The 26,590-nt window shown below is 36.6% G+C and overlaps 1 protein-coding gene across 3 annotated transcripts in view; it reads right to left on the bottom strand.

Annotated features, from left to right (window-relative positions):
- The window catches only part of gpm6ab (glycoprotein M6Ab), an 84,134-nt gene that overhangs the window by 53,799 nt on the left and 3,745 nt on the right, over positions 1-26,590 (bottom strand). The window contains exon 1 of one of the 3 annotated variants that reach the window (XM_073862808.1): positions 327-697. The exons of 1 other annotated variant lie outside the window; for it this stretch is intronic. In XM_073862808.1, the coding sequence (XP_073718909.1) occupies positions 327-363 (37 nt within the window). In that variant the 5' untranslated portion in view covers positions 364-697. Of the gene's footprint in view, positions 1-326; positions 698-26,590 lie in introns of those variants that run through there. One more of the 3 variants, XM_073862802.1, reaches the window with a different exon arrangement.

The following is a 26,590-nucleotide window of genomic DNA, read 5'->3' as shown; positions in this document are numbered from 1 at the left end:
ATGTAAAGACACGATCGCGTTTTATCCATTAAGGCAAGCGCAAAAAGGAAACCTCAAATGAGCGCACTGAAAAAAGCCACTCTCATAGACTTCACCTAAAACCACATCAGCACCAATGAAAAAAAAACACTGATCTTTATCTATATCACTGCAAATTGTATGTAACAATACCAGCAATAATTTGGATAGATGTGCAAAAATCTTAACTAATAAGCGCAGTCGCCATCAACAGCGTCAGATTGAGATGATAAACACGTACGCATTAACACAAAGACAAGTGTGCGTGATGAAAGATGCTGAAAGAAGAAATTACACCTACACGTTACCTTTTTGTGTCTGTCCCTCTTCCATGTTTTCCTCCATTGCGGATTATAAAAGTAGATAAGATGCAACAAAGCGTTCAAGCAGGCGAGCGTCTGTGAGCGCGTTTGAGAGATTGAGCGCGCGTGTGTGTGGATGAAGCGCGTGCGTGCAAGAGGCGCTCAGATCCGCTATTCCTCTGCGCTACCGCAGCTATCACTCAACACAATCTGCACCTGTCTCTCTCTCTCTCCCTCTCAAAGGAAAGATAACGCGTTTTTCAAATCCGCCGTCTTGTAACTGGCTTTGAGTTTGATAATTAATGCAGAGCTGCTTTGGCAATGCAAAAACCCGAGTTATTTTTTTTCGCTGATGTAAAACGCACCACATTGAAAAAAACTACCCGCACTAACAGATGGATGGGTGTATCCTAGTAACCAGCAGAGCCCCCCTTCCTCCATCATGAAGCCTCTAACATGCATACCCTGTTCCCCACACTGCCATGTACTGTAGACAGCAATGTGTGCAAATTCTACATGCACGTCTTAAGGATACATTTAATTTTTTCCTACAATATCATTATGGAGAGGTTAGTGGCATATATCTCTCAATAGAAAGTCTGTTATCATACACACTTACATCTCTAGAGTTCAGAGATGTTAAATTGAATGTCCATCTTGCTCCCATTAGTGCACTGCCTATAAAGTGATAGGATTATTGATGAGGCGCTGACAGGTGTCTGATAAAGTGATCGGGCACTTAGCGAGTCTTCAGTACAGTATGTTACCCAGCCCTATATTCAATAACATCCTCAGACTTAAAGGCCTTAATAATAAAATGCCACTGTGAGATATTTGTATGTAAGTGGTTCATAAAACCATTCTTGCATAAATTCTTGTAGCAAGTGGCCCCGGTCATCTCCAGCTGTTTAGATACAGCTCAGTGACACTATAGTTCAAGGCTTGAAAACAGAACACTTGTTGTCATAATTCTGCCAATAGAAGAGAGAACCTAGCAACAAGAAATAGCTCTGAGGTTGCAATAAGCAACTGGCCACGCCTACTATGAGAAACTGGGAGGAGTTCAATCTGTATGCCAATGATGTCTATCTACAGTTTACTCTTATCTTTAAACACAGAGATGTTACCTTCATCAACATGCACATATGTATGTCAGTTTAAGAACATGTAAAAGGGCCTTCAGTGTTACATATGTGTACTCTTTTAGATTTATAAGATAATAGATTAATAGACTGATCCACTGGCAATGGATTCAGAAGATACTTAGTTTGTGTAGGGAGGTAGGGGTTAATACTGATGAATGACAAGAGACTGCATGTAAAGTAAGTTGTTTATCTAATTACTAGTGTTACCTTATTTACATGATATTTCAACTACAAAGTATTTAAATAAATATATGCATTATTATATTTCTTTTTGTATAACCCTTGTACTCTGGGTTACACACACATATGTCTATTTCACTACAGAAAGGAACTGGAGTAGGCAATAAATAGAAAATAAATATAGAAAAGTAGAGTAGAAAATAAATATATTTTCTATATTTTATGCATGCATCATTTGTATAAGACGGTACACCTCTCAGAAAACATACAAATAAACATAATTTTAGATGTTTATTTATTATTTGGAGCATTAGGATTGGTAGACGAGGGCTTATTTTTATAAAAAACAAAAAATTCGACTAAAATCTAAATTTTTCAGTTCATTTGCCAACTCAAAATTAGACCGTGCACATTCTGATTCATTTAGAAGCTGTTTATACCTGGTATTAAGATGTATTTTGGTCGATCTAATAACAAGTTAATGCAACAGTATAGGGCTGTTACATTACGACGATTAATTGCCTGTTTAGGGCTTTGACGATGATAACAATTAATTGTCTGTTTTATTGCTTTGATGTTTAATTCTCATGAATTTTTTGTTTATTCATGAAATAATTTTCACACATTGTTTATTGATTTTTTTAATTAAATTTAATATTTTGCAAGGTTTACCTGGCAGTAAGTATTAATACACAGTAAGTATTAATACACATAACACATATTTAAAAGTTATTGTTTAATGAATATATGTTTAAAAAACTGAAAATTTTTCATAAGAAATAAACACGATAAAGTGTCTGAAAAATAACTGAAAATAAAAATTGCATTAAAATAAGCTGACTATACCAGAACAGGTCTTAAATAGTAGCCTATAAGATATTAGTACTGAACCACATGTCTGTAGTGGCTGCAAAAAATCTATTCCTTACAGATCCTTCAGAACAGCATCCTTCACTTCCCTTAATTTTTTTTGGAAATGTATGTTTTGGCAGTTCATACTGCTTATCAAAGTTTTGCATCATTTCATTAAATGCAGTTTTTCCACTGTATTGAATAGCTTTGCAATGTATCGCGTTGCAGTTAAGGAGCGCCATCTGATACCGTCTCGTTAATACAGGCACTGCATCTCCCCCTTGTGTTTTTTAGAGAGATGTGCAATCATTGCGGTGATCTGAAATCATCAGGTCAAACAATGTTGATGAGGCCAAACAATCGCAATGAGACGATTATTTAATAATTGTGACAGCCCTAGCAAGAGATACATTCACGTTTATACAGTATCTTATGTTTTAATTCATCGTTTGTGTTCACTTTCGAGCACATCTGTCCTGATTACTTTGAGGGGATGGTCTGTGGGCGAGCCCCTTTGCTTCCATTTAAACACGAGCAGGAGAAATTATGGGTTTAAATTGACACACACTAATATTACAGTATGTTTGAGTTTGCTGCTTGTGCTGTTAGTACATAACATTTAGTGCATAACATTTTGTATATGTATATGTAAGAGCTTTCTCTGATATTTCAGAGCAATTGAAATTAAACAAAAATGAAAGCGGCCGAGGGCAGCCGCTTTACATTTATCCATGATAGCCTAATGACTGTGCTGAACACTGTGGATCCGTGCTAAAAATAAGGTCCAATATTTAAACATTGTGTGTCACTTCACATTAGATCAATGGGGGGAGAGAAGGCTGTCTTTTCTGGATCTTCAAACACATTCAACCACATGAGCAGTCCGGTCAAATGCTTTTTTAAACCTCTGAATGTGGTTGAAAGTTGAAAATGTTTCACACACTGTCTTCAGCGTCCTCCACTTATAATCCAATCGACCAAAACACATCTTAATACCAGGTGTAAACAGCCTCTTAGACAGCACAGGTCTGCTAAACCAAAGTTCTTTCAACTGCGCTACAAGAAAAAAGACCTCAATAAATAGCAGAAAGAAAAAATATCGCAATGCCAGTCCCCCGCCCAATACTGTGCTGCTCTAAACTGCAGCTTTTATATTAAAGGCGGGGTGCATGATCTCTGAAAGCCAGTGTTGACATTTGAAATCACCTAAACAAACATACCCCTACCCCAATAGGATCTGGACCTTCCTTTGATAGATCCGCCCCACACATACGCAACCCAGGCAACGATGTCGGTTAGAAGACACGCCCCTTACTGCTGATTGGCTACAAGTGTGTTTTGGTACACAGCCCGACTCCCTTTTCCAATGTGTTTTTCAAAAATCATGCACCCCGGCCTTAAAAGGAGTTACATGATCCGATTTGGTACCACAAAGGTATATCTGCACCTAACAGGATCTTAAAGGGTACTTTACCATTTTTTCTGACAGTGTAGTAATCTGAGAGCTTACTGTATGTGGTCTTCACCTTATGCCACATCTGCAACCAGTGCACTGATTATATCTGACTAAATACTCTTTTCTAATTAAAAAAGTATTAATTAATTTATAACCATTTTTCTTAGATGTACTATTGCCAACAGCCATTACATCATTTAGTTTTCCTTAAAAAATAAAATGAAAATTGTATGACAAAAGAGAAAACATTGTATGTAAAAGAGAAGACAAAACCACTGCTATTACTGCACTGGAATTAAATCTAATTTTTTTTCAAACATGTTAATATATCCAAAATATATCTCATCTATACTGTATCTGTAACTGGGATAAGTGTTTTTATTCAGTACTGTTTTTGCAACAAATGTTCAGATAATCTTTCATCAAAGGTTTTAATGCTTCTACTTTTGCACACATCCAAGCTACATTATTTGGCCCCCAGCTGGTATTGCTTAAAAATCTCCACACCTTGACTCTTACTGCAGGTACAATTTGTTGTTCATGTAGTTTCTCTTGCCTCTGCAAAGAGCTCTCCATCAAAGTTGGTAATTGGATTCTTAGATAGACACCTCAGTGAACAAGCCCTTGTTGGTCTGAAAATGTGCATAGCCAATTCACTCTAGGAATCTGGGGGGGGGGGGGGGGGTTAAACCTCCAAAGTATTAATTCAATTTCAGAGTTTCCTTTAAACTTTATGCTTTGGTTTATTCTCTGCAGTTAACTGAGAACTCTAAACAATAATGATTTCATACATAAATGCGAGTACCTTACTACATTATTTGCTCAAGAGATCAAAACTCTTGATAAATGAACTCTAGAGGGAGTTGGGCAATTGTGTCTCATAGTCATACTGTGGCCAATTAAAATAGTGATAGACCGATATATCGGCCAGCCGATATATCGGGCCGATATTTGCGAGTTTTATGTGTATCGGCATCGGCCGATACGTGGCTGCCATGTTCGCCGATTTTTTTCTGCCATTATTTACAGACAGAGTGCTGGAACCCGCAAGCGATTGCAGGTCATGTGACTAAAAACAATTAACCTTTCCATGACAACATCGAAAGCTCGGCCTAACAGCTGATCATAGCTGAACAAAGCTGGTTTTTATTTCTCATCTCTATGGGGCGGTTTCCCGGACAGGGATTAGACTAGTCCTAGACTAAAATGAATGTAAGAACTGTCCAAACTAATAACATCTCTTTTTAACAACATGCCATTTTTTTACATAATTTTTATGATGTAAATTGAGTGAGCAAAAGCAGTATCGGCTCCAAATATCGGCTCAAGAAAATCGGCAGCCTGTATCGGTCATCGGCTAAGGCTGATGAAACAAAAATCGGTATCGGCATCAGCACTGAAAAATCCATATCGGTCGATCTCTAAATTAAAATACACTTTGCAAACAGAGTAAAGAAAAACAGTGTCATTTTTGGAGAGGGAAATATCCCGTTTTGAACCAAACCACTGCGAGGCAAGGGATGGGGCACTCAAATGTTTAAAAAAAATTCTCCTTTGCATTTGTATTGTGTTACTAATTACACAATTATTCAAACTATAATAATTTTTTATTTTTTGTGTGTTTGTGGTCTCACATTTTGAAAATCTGATCAAATTAAAAATATATATATATTTTAGTGTGGCCCTAGCTTTAGTAACATCTCTGGTTATCATTTCCATTTTCAAATTACAAGAGAAACCCTGTCGCTGAAAATACAAAACAGCCCACTTCAGCACTTGTTTTATGACACCAATGACACAACATGTGCTTCTGCCACAGTGACATCACACAGATGTGTGTGTTTTTTAGTATAACAGAAATGAACAGGTTTCATAGCACATCTTTATCTGGGCCCCAACTGACTGCAGATTGAGGAGGTGGAAATGATACCCCCACAGGCTCTTGTAGCCAGGGCCAGCATCCAATCAGAATGCCTGTGAGCAGTGAGAAAGTGACAGAATTGGGACTCCACATTCATTATAAAGAATGCAAAGTAGTCATGGTATCATAATAGTCATGGTAAGAGTTGATAATAGTCATGGTTTATTAAATGAAAATTCTGTCATACTCATTCTTGTGTTGTTACAAACCAGAGATGCTCACAAGTCTCTGAGCTCGAGTCCAAGTCAAGTCTGAAGTCTCTGGGCTCGAGTCCAAGTCAAGTCTCAGGTCTTGTTGTAACAAATAAAACTCTAATAACAAATAAAGAAATTATAAACATTTATAAAAAACAAAGTTGCAGATTAAGTAAGGTCTAAAATTAGCATTAGGTACAGAAATTAAATTAAATGGATAATAACACTGTCTTTATTGTACAACTTAAATATTATTATTATTATTATTTTTAGAGAATAGAAGGTTTGAGCTCTCGTGAACAATGTTTATTTTTAGGAAACGTCTGATTGAGCTCTGGTTTGATGAAGATTGTTACAGAGATGGGGACTCGAGTTTGAGACTCGGACTCGAGTGCGACTTAAATCGTACACACAGTGACTTCAGACTCAACTTGAGACTCGTCCTCAAAGACTTCAGACTCGACTCGCGACTCGTGAACAATGTTTATTTTTAGGAAACGTCTGATGAGCTCGCTGTCATACCCCTCCCTCCGTTACCTACAACCTTTTCAAAAGGTACACTTTTGTACCTAAAATGTGCATATTGGTTAGGGATGTGCACAACTAGTCGAATTATTCGAAGGAAAAAATGCTATTGGAATTTTGCTACATATTGCTGCTTTGCTGGCCATAAATAAATAATGAAACCTGGGCATGCAAACCAATACCTATATGCACTGTGTGGAGCTGTTGAGCATGCATGTAAAACAAGTGTGTGCAAAATTTGTCAGGTAAAACTAAGTTATCAATATATCACCACTACAATGAGAAATCATATTAAGTGCAAACACCGAAATGACCCACTGAAAGAAGACAGATAGCTGCCAATCACAGCATTTGTCTTGTCAGCAGCCATATCACCCTGTAGCCCAAGACAGCTTGCCAACTGAAGCTAAACAGGGCTGACCCTGGTCAGTACTTGGATGGGAGACCACCTGGGAAAACCAAGTTGTAGCTCGTAGAGGTGTTAGTGAGACCAGCAGGGGGTGCTCACCATATGTATAAAGGCTAGATGTCTTGCGGTGGAGTCTCTAACGTCCTCACCTGGTGGCCATCTTACCAAAGACAGTTCGCTCACTCTAAGCATTGAGTTTAATGGTGCAGGTACTTTTAAATGACCATAACTTGCTCAATTTCCTACCAATTTTCAAACGGTTTGGTTTCTTACAAATGTTATTAACGTGGCTATTATTCGGGATGCTTTAACATTTTTCATGAATTTTTTCTATTTTTTTAGTATAAGCATGCAGTGTCATGGGTACATCTTTGACGTTTATAACAAACCAAACCGTTTGAAAATCGGTAAAAGATTAAACAAGTTATGGTAATTTAAAAGTACCTGTACCATTAAAACTCAAGCGAGCGAGCGTCATGTGGTAAGATGGCCGCCAAAATGCGGATGTTCCACTCAATTGGCCAGCAGCGCGGGTGAGACATCTAGCCTTTATACATATCTATGGTGCTCACACTGTGGCCTGTGTGGGTCCTAACACCCCAGTATAGTGACAGGGACACTATACTATCAAAAAAGCACCGTCCCTCGAATGAGATCTTAAACCGGGGTCTTGACTCTCTGTGGTTGTTAAAAATCCCAGGATGTCCTTTGAAAAAAAGTAGGGGTGTGCCCTGGCATCCTGGCCAAACTAGCCTGTTGGCCTACTAATCATCCCCTCATACTAATTGGCTATATAACTCTGTCTCCTCTTCACTATTAAGCTGGTGTGTGGTGGGCATGTCTGGTGCAATATGGCTGCTGTTGCATCATCCAGGTGGATGCTGCACATTGGTGGTGGTTGAGGAGAATCCCCCTTTCATATGTAAAGCACTATATAAATGTAAAGAATTATTATTATTATTTGTGACTGCAGGTATGCGGAGATGTACCCCCCAGCTCCCAGAGAAGATTACGCAGCTCGTAGCAAAAATGATCTCAAGAGACATGCCTCCATTAAATTGAGGAAGAAGGATATAAGGAAGTCATGCTGTTTCTTAAGCCAGATTATGACATTTCCTCACAGAACACCTCAGCATGCTGTTTGAGTACATCCACAGATGCTGAGGACGGGCGCCCCTTGCACTAGAGAGCAACTGAAGGAATTAAATGACAATGAAAGGTACACTTGTTCAGAGCTGTTTAAGCAGGCGATGGCAGAATGTTCCAGGAAGTTGGATGATGTGATGGAGAAGCATCCTTGTACTGAACTATTCAAACCCCTTATGATCTTTGATCCAGCCAAGGTTTAAAAGCTGATATTAAGAATTATGAACAAATTGTGATCTCTCCAGAGGAGTGGCATCGCTTCATCTGTATGGACAAAAGTGATTTAGAGGTTAGTGCAGAAGAGTGGTGCGCTGCTAGGGAAGACAGAATGCCAACACTTGCCCCACTGGCTGCACTGTACCTGCATTTCCCTACTACTTCAGTGGATGTGGAGCGACTTTTTTCCCCTTTATTTATCATTTCTGACACAACCTATCTGAGGACAATATTAAAATGATGCTGATTGTCAAATTCAATAGCAGACAATGCTGACATGCTTGTTTTCCTAAACAAGAACATGTGAAACAATGACAAGATATGCCAACAGCGTTTAAAAGCTGTATGTACGATCTGTACAATAATTGCGGCAGCCTGCTGCCACCCCCCTCCCAAAAACATACTGGTCGGGCTCTAATATTAATACCTCAAAAGTACACATTGTACCCAAATTTATACATATTAAACTGTATACATACAGTATTTTGATCATTTTTAAAGGTACTGTCCCAGTGACAACTTTTGTTCCTTTATTTCTAAGAGTGTATGTGAAACTTATCCCTTAACTATCAAAAGATTTCCTTGATTTTAGACAGTACTGCTCTGGTTTTCCACATATGCAGTGAGAGCATGTGTAAATACTGTAGTATGATACAAGCCAATTCATTAGACACAGTACTCTCTAGACAAAATAGATTCCAGTTACTGTCATTTGGCAACACAAATCAAATCTGACCATACCTCAACGAATTAGCCCAGTGGGCATGATAATCTTTATCGACAGATTTATGCTATTATTCATTTTGTTTGAGTGAACAATAGGTAAATGGGATCATGTTAGACACTAATCTGTTTAAATATGCCAATTATTAACTAATTATTTTATTAGCGTTCTTAATTGTGTCCATGTAGAGCTACAGTCCAACAACAACATACCGTACGTTTACTATACATGACCATTACAACCACTTCACCAAAGGCACTTTTTATATGACAAAATTGACTAAAAGGTTCCACCTGAATTATAAGACAAGGAACAAAAAAAAGTTATGCACTACCTAAGTTATTATATTGTACTTGAGCTAAAGGACACTTTCAATCTGCAAAATTATATGTAGTTCCAATTTGATTTCAATGTGGTTTTTGTTGTTGATTTGTTACAGAAAGACATAAAAAAGACCACACAAAAACATCCCCATCCCAGGGGATCTGATATGTTTTGTGGTAAAAAGAAATGCATAAAATGTTTTACTAACAATTACACACACGCACATGCACCCACGCACGCACGCACACACACACGCACGCACGCACGCACGCACGCACGCACGCACGCACACACACACACACACACACACACACACACAAATGCAATTAAGATAAAGAGTATCAGAATTTATGGCTGGACTCCATCACTGTGGAAAAAACATTTACAAAACCTAAAGCAAAATATCCACTATTTAGTTAGTATTGATTCCATGAAAATAATTTACAGACCAGCTGACAAGAGCTGCACTCTCTAAAATCAAATAATCAAAATGACTGGAAAAATGAATTTGGCACTGACAGTCGCTGAGAATAGTTCATGAGGGGTGCACAATGTAGCACATTATTTGCTATGAAATGTTTTTGGCATATACAGTAATTTACTGTAGTCAAGCTACAAGAAAAAAATTCTTAAGTAAAATAATTCTTTAATTATTTTATTTATGCCATAAAGTAATCCTAATTGCTTTTTGAGACTGGACAACGTGTTATACTTCTAGCTGTATAGAAACATCTGGTTAAGTGCTCATTAAAGTTCTGCATAGGTCCTACGGTGTAGCCTTGACTACACACCGGTTTTCATTCATAACGTCATCCGGGTCGACGTGCAATTACACATGCATACCGTTAGTAGGCAGTATCCACACCTGTAAACCCACAGTAGCAGTGTAAGAAGAAGCAGATTGGCCAGTAAACCCACAATAGAATAATAAGAAGAAGCTTGTTCTCAGTGATGCCACAGTTACTTTGAAAAAGTAATCTGATTACTGATTACTGATTACTCCTTTAAAAAGTAACTAAGTTACTTTACAGATTACTTGATTTTAAAAGTAACTAAGTTAGATTACAAGTTACTTTGTTAGTTACATTCCAGTAGCTGCCAACACCCCCACTGCCTCAACATTAAAAATGACAACCGGTTTTGCCAACACTCACTTTATTGGAAGTGCATTTTTAACAGTAACGTCAACAATGTATCTCCTGACATTTTAAGTTGAACTGTCGTGTTTTAAAAAACTAATATATATATATATAACATAAATAGGGAAGAGCAGGGGCCATTTTCAGAAAAACTTAATTTTAAAAGCTAATGTTTTAGACAGAGATATATTTTTGCTGTGGTCAATAACTCACAAGTGTGGTCTATCAAAACCAGCTGGAATTTTGAACAAATGTAAAACGACTTATGTATAATTTCACTTTAAACAAGAGTAGTGAATTGTTACACAATAGATTTTTGTGTTACACTTGTTTTTATTAAATATATATGATATATGATATGATTGACCTCTTTAATATGTAACTGCAAACTCATTCTGTCATTTATCTTTGTAAAAAATAATTAAATTACATTTTTATTTTAAATTTCAGTTTTATCAAATGTTTCAAAAGCAACCAACAGTACAAACTTAAATTGCTGAGACAAAAAAATTCAATAGTTTGAACACTATGAAAATAAAATTAAATCAAATTAGAATAATATCAATTTTTTAACATATTATACACAGTATTAGCAGCGGGACAAAACTAACAAGTGTTCCCTTTGACCCGACAGGATCTACTCACAAAATAAAAGTAAGTCGAGTTTAAACTCGACTTACTTTTATTTTGAAAAACTGAGAAGTCTTCAGGATGTTATATAGTAAATACCTTGTAGATTTATCAGTATTGTAACACATGAAACGAAACGAGAAACACAACGCGTTGTAAGAAAAAAAGACCGCTTTTGGAATTTACTTATGATGGTTGAAAACACAGTTCTGGATCTACACGTCGAAATCGGTGAGTAAATAACGCGATATTTGTCAACTCTTTCAGAGGTTATGTGCTAATATGCTGTCATAGTGATATGCAGATGTTATTATCAGGGCTCGGAGAAAATCGCTTTGTTACTTTCGTTCTTCAACTCTCCCACACTTACTGGTTTTGCACTGAAGTCCAGCTTTTGTTGTTTGGGTAGTGGATGACCTCCTGCTCACTGCTTCACACCACCGGGTGGGACTTGCTCTTAGTTTGACTGTCTGTGCCGTGCCGCGACTCCAAATGTTTTATCTCTCTTCTCTCTCTATTGTACGTTGTTTACGTTTGTGTCGCTTACACGTGACCTGAATTGTCCTCGTGCTGAAAACGTGACTTGTCGCACACCTGACTTCACTTCCCGAGACGCAAGAAGAAATATACAAGAAAATATATATTTAACTAAGGAAAATTTCAAAAATAGTAACGCACAGTGACTTGGATAAGTAACTTTAATCTGATTACTGGTTTGGAAATATTAACGCGTTAGATTACTCATTACTAAAAAAAGTGGTCAAATTAGAGTAACGCTTTACTAACTAACGCGTTACCGGCATCACTGCTTGTTGTGTATGATTTGAGAAGACCAGCAGTGATGGAGGTAAATAGACAGCGACTTTTGTTGCAATTTGAGTTAAATCACTCCTCAACTTGGTCCATCTTTGTTCTTATAGTCACAAGCGTTAATACCTATAAAGAAATGGGACACCGATTTTTTTTTTTGACCTGATGAAAGGTGTTCTAACAGACCAATCACAGAGCTTTTGCAGCCCATGTAGAATGGACGTGTTGCTAAATGATTGGCAAGGTGTGCATAAGGCTATGCACAGCCTACGATGTATTTAATCTAAATTCAAACGCTGCACACAGTAGCTTCTCGCTCCAATGTCTGGTTGGGCCTCTAAAGTAAAAAAACTCAGTGGTGCAGGCAGTAGCAAGTAAGTAAAGGGCTCACATGTTTGCTTGGGCAAAGATGTATTGCGATTAATCACGATTAATCGCATACAAACTAGTGTGTTTTTTTGCATAATATACGGTATGTGTGTGCACCGTGTGTAATTATTCTGTATATATAAATGCACACACATTCATGTATGTATAAAATCTGAATTGTATACATGTATATATATATATGTGTGTGTGTGTGTGTGTGTGTGTGTGTGTGTGTGTGTGTGTGTGTGTGTGTGTGTGTACCTGGTAATTATCACGTTGTGGGGACCAATTGTCCCCACAAAGATAGGAATACCACTGTTTTTGTGACCTTGTGGGGACATTTTGATGTCCCCATGAGGAAACAAGCTTATAAATCAAACAGAATGATGTTTCTTGAAAATGTGAAGTAGGAGAAGGGTTTCTGTGATGGTTGGGGTTAGGGAATGGGGTAGGTTAGGGGAATAGAATATACAGTTTGTGCAGTATAAAATGCATTACGTCTACGGAATGTCCCCACAAAACATGGAAACCAGAATGCGTGTGTGTGTGTGTGTGTGTGTGTGTGTGTGTGTGTGTGTGTGTGTGTGTGTGTGTGTGTGTGTGTGTGTGTGTGTGTGTGTGTGTGTGTGTGTGTGCCTGGTAATTATCACGTTGTGGGGACCAATTGTCCCCATAAAGATAGGAATACCAGTGTTTTTGTGACCTTGTGGGGACATTTTGATGTCCCCATGAGGAAACATGCTTATAAATCAAACAGAATGATGTTTATTGAGAATGTGAAGTATCAGAAAGTTTTGTGTGATGGTTGGAGTTAGGGAATGGGGTAGGTAAGGGGAATAGAATACAGTTTGTGTGGTATAAAATGCATTACGTCTATGGAATGTCCCTACAAAACATGGAAACCAGTGTGTGTGTGTGTGTGTGTGTGTGTGTGTGTGTGTGTGTGTGTGTGTGTGTTTGTGTGTGTGCGTGCATGCCTGCGTGTGTGTTAAAATAAATATAATAATTACACATATATTATGCAAAAAAATCACTTTTATTTTGTATGCGATTAATCGTGATTAATCTTTACTCTTAGAAGGTGCCTAACAATTGTTTATTAAGAATATGTATTTATTGGGTAGGGTTAGGCATCTGAATTTTTTGACATTAAGGTTAGGCTTGAATGGAACAAGAAATAATACAAAAAAGTAAAACAAGGCAGAATATACAGTTTGTATAGTTAGATGAGAGGCTGTAGTAAAAACTGCACATGGAGTAACAGTTTTTGTAAGAAACATGAAGCAAAACTGAATAACTAATTGCAAATAAAGTTACGATATGATTAATCTGTGTTACTTTGTGTTTACAAATAAACAATGTTGCAAAAATTACTCTGCAAACCCCCAGCCCCTAATGATTTGGGCTCAGACCCTGATGTTTTTAAAACCCTGGTAGCCTATATGTGCGACTATAACTTAAGCTTTATGCACCACTGACATAGTTCCTGTCCAGAACTTATTTTTAACAGTGCTACTGTACAGTATATGGAAGGTTGTCATATACATCATACTAGTGTTTATGTGCAGGAATGTGAACAAGCAAAGTATACTTTGGGGGGTAAACTACTGTACAATGGGGTGAAATTAATCTCTTAAAAATCGAAATAACCAGGAATACTCTTTAAAGATGATGCTGTGATAGAACAAAGCTTAAATCACCTCAGAAAAAAATTTATTGAATGCTCATTCATAGCCCCACATGCCTAAACCTCTTTATCAAATACCAGGTGCCAACTGGTTCGACACAAACATCAGCCTGTTAAATGCCAGAGTACAGTGGGAGGAGTCACACAAACAGCATACGAGTCATGATGTTGATTTTATTCCCAAAGCTATCGCCTAAGGGAGAGAGAACTTTACAGTGAACTAAATGGATTTTTAATGCTATAATAAATGTGCCGATCATTCATGTTGACTGCTGTCTATTGATTTCCCCCTGGAAGAGGTCATACAGTAAATATATTTAATGCTTTGATGATGTGCTAATATGTAGGTAGCCTATATGCATTTGTTGTTGTCGTATATAGTAAGATTGTTCAGAGCTCTTTATGTACTATAGCTGCAGTTTTTGTGGTTGTATTGCCGAGATGTTTGTTTATAACGCGTTAAAACTTAAGGAATGTACCAAAGCTATATGTATTTATTTTCTAGCTGGGAGAATTATATGCATTCATGTGATCGCTCCTCATCAGCGTTTGACTGGTGCCGGCATTGCTTATCCTAGTCCCACAAATACAAATAAATACAAGTTTGAGCTACCTTAATTTAAAAATACCTTGACATATCATTTATCAGTTTCATTCTTTTATGTTTGTGACACGTGTATTGTTTTTTTTAAAGGTTTGTTTGTAAAAACTACTTAAATATCCAATTAAGGCATAGTCCTGGATTAATCTAAACCCTGTCAAGGAAACCGCCCCTAAGAGTCCGCCTCCCCGTTTCTCATTAACCTCATTAGCCCATCCTATTTAAACCCTGTCACTGCTCACATTCATTGCTTAGTCTTGCCTTGTTACTCTTCATTCTAGCTCAGTTCTTGGTTTCAGCATGTGGTTTTCCTGTTGTTTTATTGTCTTGCTTTTTTAATTGCTTGCCTGAGTTTTTGTCCTCTGTCTGTTTTATGGACTTTGATTCTGGATTAGCCTTTAATTAAGTTTGCAGTTGGATCCTCAATCTTGTGTCCTGGCAGATCATAACAAGTCCGCTATGTTAGTGATTACAACGTTATTATTTTGCTAACAGTTGTTATGTTTAAAATGATGTTCAAATTTCAATGGTGGATTGATTGTAAACAACTTCAAAAACATTTCAATAAATAAATGATTTTGAATAAGAGTAATAGGGCTCTATCATATACCTGGCGCAACTTTGTAACCCAAGTTTGTTTTGCTAGTTTCAACCCGGCGCAATTATCATTTTCACGTTTAGCGTCACGTTGTTTAAATAGCAAATGCATTTGCACCCAATTTTGCACACATGGGGCTCTATCTTACACCCGGCGCAATGCGCGACGCAAGTGTCTTTCGCTAGTTTCCACCCTAATTTTCACGTTTAGCTCCGCGTTGTTTAAATAGCAAATGCATTTGCGCCCCCTTTTGCGCCCATGCGTTCTGGTCTGAAAACGAGGTATGTTCAGGCGCATTGTTGCCGGTGTTGCTATTTTGAGGCAACTAAAATAGACTATGCCATTGACCAGCAAAAACCTGGTCTAAAGTCTAAAGTCAATGGCGCAATATGTTTTATGTTATTTAAAGAGCGCATTAGTAATATGCGCCTATAAACGGGAGGACAACGCGGGTTTGCTTATCACAATGTACATGAATGCGCAACAGCACAAAAATGCTTTTAAATATGAAAGATTAAAGGATTGAATGTAAAAAATTATTATTGAGTCTCTTGGACATAAATGAGGACTAATTATGAAACGGTAGAAGGCGCAAAGAGCTGCTTCACCTGCAGCCTGGTAAGTAAATAAATGCTTTGCTTTAAACAAATGCATCTGTTTTTAAATGTTTTTTTTAATGCTACCTCGCGGATGTATTGTATATGATGACTCTGTACCTGTGGATATGGTGAGATGAGAAACATTTTTAAGTAATGCTTAAAAAAAACTCTTTGCTAAAAAAACGCTGTCCAAGTGCTGAAACGTGCGGAGAGCCGTTTGTAAATTCTTTATCTCCTGTTTGTTACAAATAAAGTATTTTTAGAGTACAAACCTTATCTTACATACTTGTAAATTATTTTTTGATGATATTGGATAGCCATACATTTAAAGCAATTACAAGCCTGTACAATTACAATAACAATTTCAATACAAGTGAAAAACAACACAATTATTTAACATTAATCTTAAACTGGGGATCTTCTTCCTCCGCTTAGTTTTTCAGTTTACAAAGTCCGTCATCTAAATAGGGATTAGACATAGCGCCAGCGCAACTTGCTTTTAAAGGGGATGAGAGCTGTGACTCTCATTGGTTTACTGCACGTTACGCCCAAAATACTCCCATTACAATAGGACCAACCCTTTTCGACCATGCGCTCGGCGCACAAACCATTTTTCCCGTCGTTAAATTAGCAAAAGTGGATTCGGACACGCCCATTTAGACGTTGCGCTGTGCGCTTTAGACAATGCGCTTAGATCGTTAAAATAGGGCCCATGGACTTTCTAGTCTGAAAACGAGGTGTGTTCAGACGCATTGTTGGCGCGTTGCTATTTTGAGGCAACTAAAATAGACTACGCCATTGACAAACAAAAACCTGGTCTAAAGTTTGAAATCAATGATGCAATATTGTTTTTGTTATTTAAGTAATGCTTTTCAAAGCACTTACGGCGCTGTCCGAGTGCTGAAGGCTCTCCACACGTTTGTAAAATTCTTTATCTCCTGTTTGTTACAAATAAAGTACAAACCTTTTCTTGCATATTTGTAAATAATATTTTGAGATAACACAGATCATGTAGGATATCCATTAATTTACAGCAATTAAAAACTTGTCAATTTTGCTTTCATGACGAAAAAGAAAAAGTTTTTTTAAGGTTTTAATACCAAAAATAACAGTTTCAATACAAATGTAAACAACGAAATTTTTTAATATCAATCTTAAACAGGTAGTCGTCGTCTTCCGCTTAGTTTTTTAGTTTACAAATTCCGCAAACTAAATAGGAAATTGGCATGGCGCCAGCACAACTGGCTTTTAAAGACACACCCATTACTCATTACTAGAATAGGAACAGCCCTTTTAGGCCGTGCGCATGGCGCACAAACCATTTTTCCGGTCATTAACTCATTCCCCGCCATTGACGAGTTATCTCGTCAATTATGAGTTATTATTTAACTAATAATATGCCTTTCTGGACGAATTTCAAAGTGAAAGTGTAATACCGCTTTTATCCACTGGATGGCGCCAAAACCGAATTTATCAAAAACGGAAGTTAAAAAGAGTTAATGATTTTTTTTAACTGCGTTTATGTTTGATAGTCATTCTGAGTCTGATCTCTAACATGAATTTCTTTACAAAAACGCAATTTTTTAAGCTTTTTGCTCAAAATATTGTATTTTTGAAGAGAAATATCCATATTTCATTGGTAAATTAAGTAGAAAAAGTAAATATATAATGAAACGTTTTTTCCCCATTTTTTTTTGTTTGTTTGTTTGTTTATTGTTTGTTTGAAAGCAGAGGGTGTGTTCTTTAATTTGATATAATTTGTATGTTTATATATTTATAGAAAATAATTTTTCCTGCAAGGAATTTTGTGAAAATTTTGTTTAAATCACAAAAATGCAGGTGGGCAACTTTTCTCAAAAAGGCTGGCGGTGAATGAGTTAAATTAGCAAAAGTGGAATCGGACACGCCCATTTAGACGGTGCATGTGTGCTTTAGATTGTTAAAACAGGGCCCTTAGGGTTTTCTCTGTACAAGTACAATTTTGGCTGTATTATTTGTGTCCAATTTAAAAATTACTCTGAATAATTTTTTGTTTATTGCCCCCTCGACTGAAATTACGCTGATGTCTAAATATATATTATGTGTAATGGTCCCTCTTATTTATTTATTCTTTAATATATATCTTGCTGATTATGTAAGAGATATGCAATAGTATGCACTTAGCATACACATCACACATGCGCGAACACAGTGGTTTCAGTATAGATGATTTAAGTGGCTAATACCTTTTTTGTACAAAAATTGATGTTATTTACTAAATCTCCAATAGTGATCTGTAAAGTTTTAATGTATATGTGAGCCTGTGACCCTAAATAAGATTAGGAGCTTCAACGTTTGATTACAGTTATTGAGTTCAATTTAATTTCAATCTTTTATATCTTATTCAGTCAATATTAAAGACATATTGTTCTTTACATTATGTAGGATAAATTTATGTAGAAAACAATTAATCACAAAAAATAAGTTTAGCTGGATTTCACTGGGTCGCATATTTTCTGTATTTCCACACCCATTAAAGAGATCTTACTGTATTCTTATAATGCTAATTCCAATACTAACAGCTAACACTGTCTACAATGTCTGTCTTCACAATCATTAAGCGAAATGAGGCAGGTGATATCTACAGAGGTTAATGGCACTTCATCGAGTACCCTACACCATTTCTATACAAGAGAGATAAAAGTTTATAATGCATTGTAAACTGTGATTATTAATAATGTAAAAATGATGCTTTAGGTAAGCCTACAGTTAATAAATGGAAACGAAACAAAGACTTGAGTAATTACGATTGAGATTTTGACCTCAGGCAAAAGGAAACGAGATGTCACCTGAGTTATGATTAATGAGGTCTCTATTATAACAAACTATAAAAATCTCCCGTGAGCCTTTTTCAAAGCTCCGTGACCTGGATCCATGGGAATGTGCATGGACAGAGAAGCATGTGTGTTTACAGTTAATGTTAATGGATGTGCAAATCTAATTGAAATATCTGTCAGAGTAATATCTTGTATGCAATCATGGTGTAGTATAATTACAAACATTGCTCTGTTTAAAATCGCTCCCTGAGCTTTTTGTAGTGCACTATATTGGCAGTTAGCCATTTTGTAGTGCTGCTAGAGGAAAATTTCATCTTCTGTATATTGCACCATGTAATACTCATAATGTGCAACTGATGTACACTCGCAGAAGTTACAAAATATTGCCAGTAATCCAAAGAGCAGATGACTGCCAAGCACACACAAAGACACAGTATCTTTATTAAATAAAAAAATCTCTTAGAGTTATTATTCACCCTCATGCAATTTTTTAGCTGAACACAAACTATTTTATATTAATTTTATGAAAATGCCATCATGTTATCTTATATTGGGGTCAACCCCAATATAATTGATAACTGATAATGTTGAATCTCATTGATTATTGCATGTATCATGATGAAAGCCTGGGTTTCCTTGCGCGCAAATTTATTCACACTGCAAGTCTAGCATGGAAACCATGGATCTATTTTTCCCCTGAAATAGGAAACCAATCACAGAACGGGGAGGAGGCAGGAAGACGATGATGACGTCTATGCGACACACTGAAGCAGTTTGGTTTATACAACACGGCAGCAGACGTGAAGTTACTTTTCCATGCAGCCTTAGATAATGATCTAAGCAGTTTTGAACGCAAGTTTATTTAAAAAGAAAAGAGCAACTTTTGCCATTAAACAATTTCATATCCAAGAAGGATGTTTGGATATGGCAAGACATAATAGTCTATAGTTTTATAGGACCAACCTGCTAGGCATCTTCGTCGACGAAGTCCATTTAACTTATAAATGGAAAGTGGTATTTATCAATATCATATCGTCATTTTGCCTGTATTGTGGATGTTACAGTGCCATTCAGTTGTGTTGCTTTTCAATATCAATATACAGCTACCTGTTTAGTTGCATAGCTACAGGTAGGTTGAAACGATTGGCTATGAGCTACGTACGGACACATTTGATAGACATTCGTAGCGCCCAATAAACAGCTCTGGGCATTCGTAAATCACGCCTCAAATACGAGAAAATTAGTATGTGGTTCCCAGACCACGTCTCATTCTCTATAAGACTGGTCTGGTTGGGTGATTCTCACGAAACCATTGAAACACCACGGCACTAATGATTTTAGCTTTAAAATGTGTAATATAGTAACATTAAAAAGCATCAGAATTAACACAATAATGTGTTCTACCTTGCACAATGTGTGATTTCAACATAAGAATTTATAATTGTAAATTTTATCTCATTTTCTGCTGAAATTCTCATTACCGCAATGTGTCCGGCTGTGTTTGAACAATCGTTTTGCTAGACTACTTTAGATGACAGAAAAAATATTTACTGAATATATAATATATATAATATAATATATAATAATGAAGAAAAATTAGGAAAATTATGTGTCCATGCCTGATGTTCTCATCCTCCGCAACACTTTTTGAGAACAGTTTAAGCACACATACAGAATTTTAATAAAGTTTGATTTTGAGTGACCAAGCACATGGACCAGTTACTTTAAGATGGCTACCAGGTAAGATCATTTTTTACAGTTAATTTGAAATATTGTCTTGTCAGAATGCTTACATGACATTTTGATTATCATTACCGCAACAGATGCTTATTAAATGTTAATTTAATTAATAGAAGCATAATACTTTGATTTTAAATGCATGTGCAGAATCTCCAAATTATGTTCTTTCAGGTTTGTCATGTCATTTTGAAAATATGTCAGTGTTGATGTTTTCTGACTGTTGCGGTAATGATATTTTTTAGGACTAATTTTTTAAATTACGTTACAAAAAGTGTTAAATGATAAGTAAAAGTTTTTAAATTAATGTTCCCATTTACTACAGACTTTGTTTTTCAATGTCTGGTGGGAAAAAAAGTAAATTTAAGCAATTTTTACATTTTCATGCTTGACATTTTTAAAACCAAGTTTTCGTGAGAATCACCCGGTTAGACATGCTAGATGAAAGATGCCATATGACAACTAATCACATAAACTACTCCTACATGAACTAAATTTTTTTTAATTATTAAGTAAAACAGATTGATAAAGGTGTTTTATCTTTAATGACTATTTACAATATGTGTACTGTTGAATGATAGTAAGAATTACTGTATAGTAAACAAGTAAACATGTGACTGATTATATACACTCTAAAAAAAAAAAGGTTCCATATAGCACCAAAACAGTTGCTTTGGATCGTAACGATAGAAGAACCATTTTTAGTGCCATATAGCACCAGTGAAGAACCAGTGAAGCACCAGTGAAGCACCTGTGTAGAACCATATAGTGCTATGTAGAACCATATGTGGTGCTATATGGCCCCTATATGGTTCTACACTGGTGCTTCACTGGTGCTTCACTGGTTCTTCACTGGTGCTTCACTGGTTCTTCACCGGTGCTATATGGCACTAAATGGTTCTTCTATCGTTACGATTGAAAGCAACAGTTTTGGTGCTATATAGAACCGTTTGTTTTTTTAGAGTGTACTGTACGGCCTGTTCTCCTACCGTGCTGACAACAAACACTATAAATTAGCCTCAACTTATTACTTGCTGATCACATGCTCCTGTAGGTTCAGTTTTAGCCTGTAACCATGGCAACAGACTGCTTCACAGATCTACACCTTCTGATGGAGAAGGAAACCCTGAACATTGGAAGACATTGCACCCCACCACCTTATCGTGTTGCTACTGCGGGTAAAAACTGTGTAAGTGCTAACATGATCTAGCGTTCTTTCAAAGTTTTAGATTTATCCAAGTGCAGCGTACTGTACCAATGTCCATAGCACATGAGAATGCAAAAATGATTGGCTGGGAGTTTGGGTATGCTATACCATTTACACCAACAGTAGATACATTTTTCTTGTTTTTTAAATCTGTGTCGTGTGTAAATAGAGCAGTGTAAATAATGCAAGTCAAGAAAATAAGGTAAATCTTACTGGGAGATTTGGTTGTTTATGGTTTATGTTTATGTTTGTTAAAATAACTACAGTATGTAATGAATAATTGACGACTGGCCATTGAATTTTTCAAATAATGCACCCCCAAGGTGGTAATGCGGCACGACGTGAAGCGTAACACATTTCTCAGCCAATCAGAATAAAGCATTTAACAGGCCCGTGGTATAAATCACAATATATACCAGGACCTTGTTGCCACTTAGAGGTAAAGTGTTGTAAAAAATAAATGGGTCCACTAAAAAGGCTCAATAATCCCTCTTATCTTGTTTGACCAGATCAGCCAGTGATCTAAAGTGTTAAATTATCTAATTTGTTGCTTCCTGTGTACTATTTTGTTATGTATGGCTGACACTCGACCGGTTAAAGGAATGTCATGCATAAATCATGTGTGCACTGTCATAATTAAATCATAAATCATCTTCTCTCAGCTGCCTATACACACTGCAATGCAAACCTTCAGAAGCACACAATTACCACTGCTAGTTGTGAATAGGGGTGTAAGAAAATATCTATATATGTGAGTATTGTGATATTTACTTTGGCAATACTGTATCAATGCAAAAATGATCCAAGATTCATGCCAGTTGTTTCGTTTGGAGTTTACATCCAAACCACTAGAGAGCATTCTTCTTATCTCTGAACAGGGTCCGAAATTAACACCCGCCAAGAACCAAATGCGGGTAGATTTTCCGTTTGGCGACTAAATTCAAAAGGCTACCCGCCACACTGGCGGGTGATTTTCATACCAAAATATTAATGCAATATAATGTTTGCCAGTAACTAATCTGGGAACGAAGTGAGCTAGCCACTGAACGTCTCTACGCTCCAAGTCTCGCACTAGAGACGGTCTGTTTCAAGCTAGAACTGCAGGTAACTTGCGGTCTGCAGCTATCTGCTGCATATTAGCTATCAAAATGCATCCCCACCCTGCCCGTCGGGCTATCTTGACTTATAGGGAGGAAAAAATATATTTAAATGCTTATGCATTCTTGCACAGATTTGGATGGGTAATAATGGTGTATGAAATTCAGGCATTGGGAATTTAAATTTTAAACACTGACAGGAAGCAGCACTAGCATAGGGATGCGGCAAAAATCTTTTTTCTAAGGTTTGCATATGTAGCCCATCTTGTGTGTGGTTCGTAATTTCAAAATATGTGTTCTGTGCGTCGAGGGATCCTATGTGCATCACGTGTCTTGTCAAAATAAGTGCCTGCTGCAGACGCAGGGTTTTTGATAAAAAAGACGTTCGCGTTTACCAGAAACTCGCATAATCTCATGCGTAATCAGAGTTTACTGTTAAGGGAGTGTCTTGCGTGTATTTTGTGAACGTGAGCGTCTCTTTTATCATAAACAGTTTTGACGTGTGTGCATCAGGCACTTATTTTGACAAAACACGTGATGCACATGGTTCACATGACACAACAAACACATATTTTGAATTTGCGCCCCTCAGATGAGTAGTCACGACCCGCCACTGATATAGACCTTCTGTGAGGAAAACCAGTTTACTTTAATATAGACAAGACATTTTAATGTCACAAACATGCTATTTGGTTTAATCATTTGTAAATATAATGTCATATATGTTATTAAAATACATATATATATACATATAATAAAATACATAAGTAATATTAAACGTTACAGTGTGTGACCGTTATAATTTAGAGCGGTTATAATCTGGAAATAAAAAACCTGAAAATTGTGACTGGCCAATCAGAATCAAGCATTCCAACGAGCCTTGTGATAAATTGTGATATTATCAGATATAGAGAGATGGTAAAAAAAAACACTTCCGTGTTTTGTGGTTGAATTCCTCTGTGCACAGAATAAATTGAATACAGGCCTTTGCTGTATTCAGAAAATAAAAAAATTAAATAGTAATCTGTCATTTAAAACAAATAAAGTCACAAGAGCACGTCTTTTTTATCTAGGAAAAGAAACAACAAAGACAGTAATTCCTTGGCGAGGCCTGGGAAATTGACAAGAAGTTGAACAAAACGTTATTTATAAACCTAGCTATTGTACTGAATCTCACTTAAACTTTTCAAGACAACCCAGTATCTTAGAACAAAGCATGTGTGACTGCTTTCTGACCTCCACCTCAAAAAGATCACAGCTTTTCTGAATCCAAACTAAATCAAATTACATAATAGTAATAAAAAACAAATTATAACATAATTCTTGTCATCTACACTGTCAAAAAATAAAGGTACAAAGCTGTCACTGGGGCAGTACCCTTTAAAAAAGCTCCTAATATGTACCATTTAGGTACAAATATGTATCTTTGAACTGCCAATATGTACCTTTGAAGTACTAATACGCACTTTTTGGGTACAAAGGTGTACCTTTTTGAATGGGTACTGTTCCAGTGACAACTTTTGTACCTTTATTTCTGAGAGTGTAGCTTAAAAAAATAACTCACCCAAAAATAAAAACTTTATTTACTCAAACTCAAGTGTTATAAAAAATGTTGTTGTTGTTTTCAGAGGAAAACACAATGGTGACCGCATCTGTCAAGCATAAATTTAACATCCTTTTTAAGCTCTACAATAGCTTTGTTTGAAGGACAGACCAAAATTATCCACTGAAAACCAAATGTTGCATCGGGTTTGACATTAAAGATGTTTGGTCAAGTTTAAGATGTCACTTATTTACAAATATTTCTGAATTATATTTCAATACAGTAAATAACACTTCACATATTTGTCTCATATGTCAAGCAAACTGTTGGAATGATGTAATGCCATGCAGAATAAGACAATGTAACAGAGACTAAATAGTACTGTAACTCTTCCTGTGTTCCTTTGTGTGCCATTGTGTTTGTTTCTGACCCTGAGTGTTGCTACAGTAGCTATTGTACAGAATGAAAAGTCAGGTGGTCACCTCACACACAGCATAGATTCCACAGGGGATTCAATAGAGCCCTGTTTACAACACACAGTGGAACACACCCAAAATCTTAGTTTACAACAAGAACCATGAATGAGATGCTGAAGTGCATCAAACATTTGCAAAAAGCATAAGAAAGTTCAACACATTTATGATCATTACTGTAAATATGTATACTGTTTACAATATGCATCTATATGAATCTATACCATAATACAAAAGAAAAAAAATGCTAGTCATTTTGACATGCTGTTGAACTGTCAACAACCTAATTAGATCTATGCAGGAGGAATGGTCAGATCTGATTGGGTGTTGTTGTTAGTGACTACCAAATCCTGTGGATTGAACTACAGAGTTAGATCATAAATCCACTGATTGATCTAAGATTTGCACTCTGGCCAAGACTTTCCATATACGTTTCAGCTCATAGAAACTTGATTTATATTTGTCATGGAATTAAACTATTAAACAGACTACTGTGCAAGAGACTTATGTGCTTCCAGCACAGGAGTCTGTATTTCCCATCAGAAGGTAAAAATGCTCCAGGGTCCTGTTTCCACTAAAGTCTCTGCATCACTAGACTGACAGACGGTGGGAATTCACCGCAGGCCATAATATGCCGTCTCCTATTATTTTATTGGTTTAGACACTGTTCATAGTCGTGTGGGTGTCTGAAGATCTCACGATTAATCGAAGAGCTCTAATTCCCCTCAAGGATCCATAAAGTTCAGTCTTTTAGTCTGTCTGTGTGCCTTTATCTAATGTTCCCTTAAGAGATAAGTTTAAAGAAAACGTTTTTTATTTGTTTATTTATTTATTTTAACCCATTATTTAACAAGAACAATCAAGACGTCACAGTCTCTTCTTCCACTGAAACCTACATAGATGCAAATGCTTTAGTATAATTGTGGATATTAGCAAATGACAAGTTGGTTCACACTCTTTAGTTTACTGTTAAAATAGCTTCTGTCCCAGGAAGATATGCAGAGACAACTATATGTTTCACTTGGTAACGCCATTGAAGTATTTTTATACAATTGGCATTACAGCATTACAATCCTTATCCACCTAAAAACTACCTAAAACTGTGTCCATATGTTACTTTTAGAAATATTAAAATTAAATAGTTCATTTATTGCCAACAACTGCAGTATGCATATGCACAGTTGCAATATTTCAGTGATTTCATTAGAGTGCTGCAGGGTGACATATTTGTATAAGAAAATCCCAGAAGTGAGTTAGCATTTTAGCACCAGCATCCAGAAGTCATGTTTTTAATAGGGTTTTTGTTAAAAATAGACCTTGGATTAACATAAACCCAAGATATTTTCACGTTTTAATCTATGACATAAAACACACCAGTAAGCAAGCAACACACATGACACTCCGAACACATATTTTGAATTTGCCATACCCCTTGTCTTTTAAAACAAGTTCCTACATACGTCAGGGACTTTTAAACATCATCACGCATTAAGATCTCAAAAACAAAGCAACATGGGCACAATTTTCAACAAAGATTCATCCAAGCTTGCATTTGGTGGTGATGACGTTGATGGTGTAGTTCACTTGTAGGGGTGTCAACAATAATCGATTAGGCCAACATGATCTCACAAAGTTCCGTGGGATAGTCACGGAATTTTGTGCTCATTTTTCCGTGGCATTCTCACGGATCTCCGCATTTTTCCGTGCCCCTGCTACGGACTGTCTTTTTCGTGGCATTCTCACGGATTGGTTACTCAACTGCTTTTTCCTATTTTCAAACCATCTTCGCTTCGGTTTAGGGCCAGATTTGGTGTTTGCGTTAATATGTCACTTTAACTATTGGTTTATACTATTTTTTCTGCTTTATTCTTT

This window comes from Misgurnus anguillicaudatus, chromosome 3 (genome assembly GCF_027580225.2).
Source record: "Misgurnus anguillicaudatus chromosome 3, ASM2758022v2, whole genome shotgun sequence".
NCBI classification, from domain to species: Eukaryota; Metazoa; Chordata; class Actinopteri; order Cypriniformes; family Cobitidae; genus Misgurnus; species Misgurnus anguillicaudatus.
This window is presented reverse-complemented; position numbering and strand designations above follow the sequence as displayed.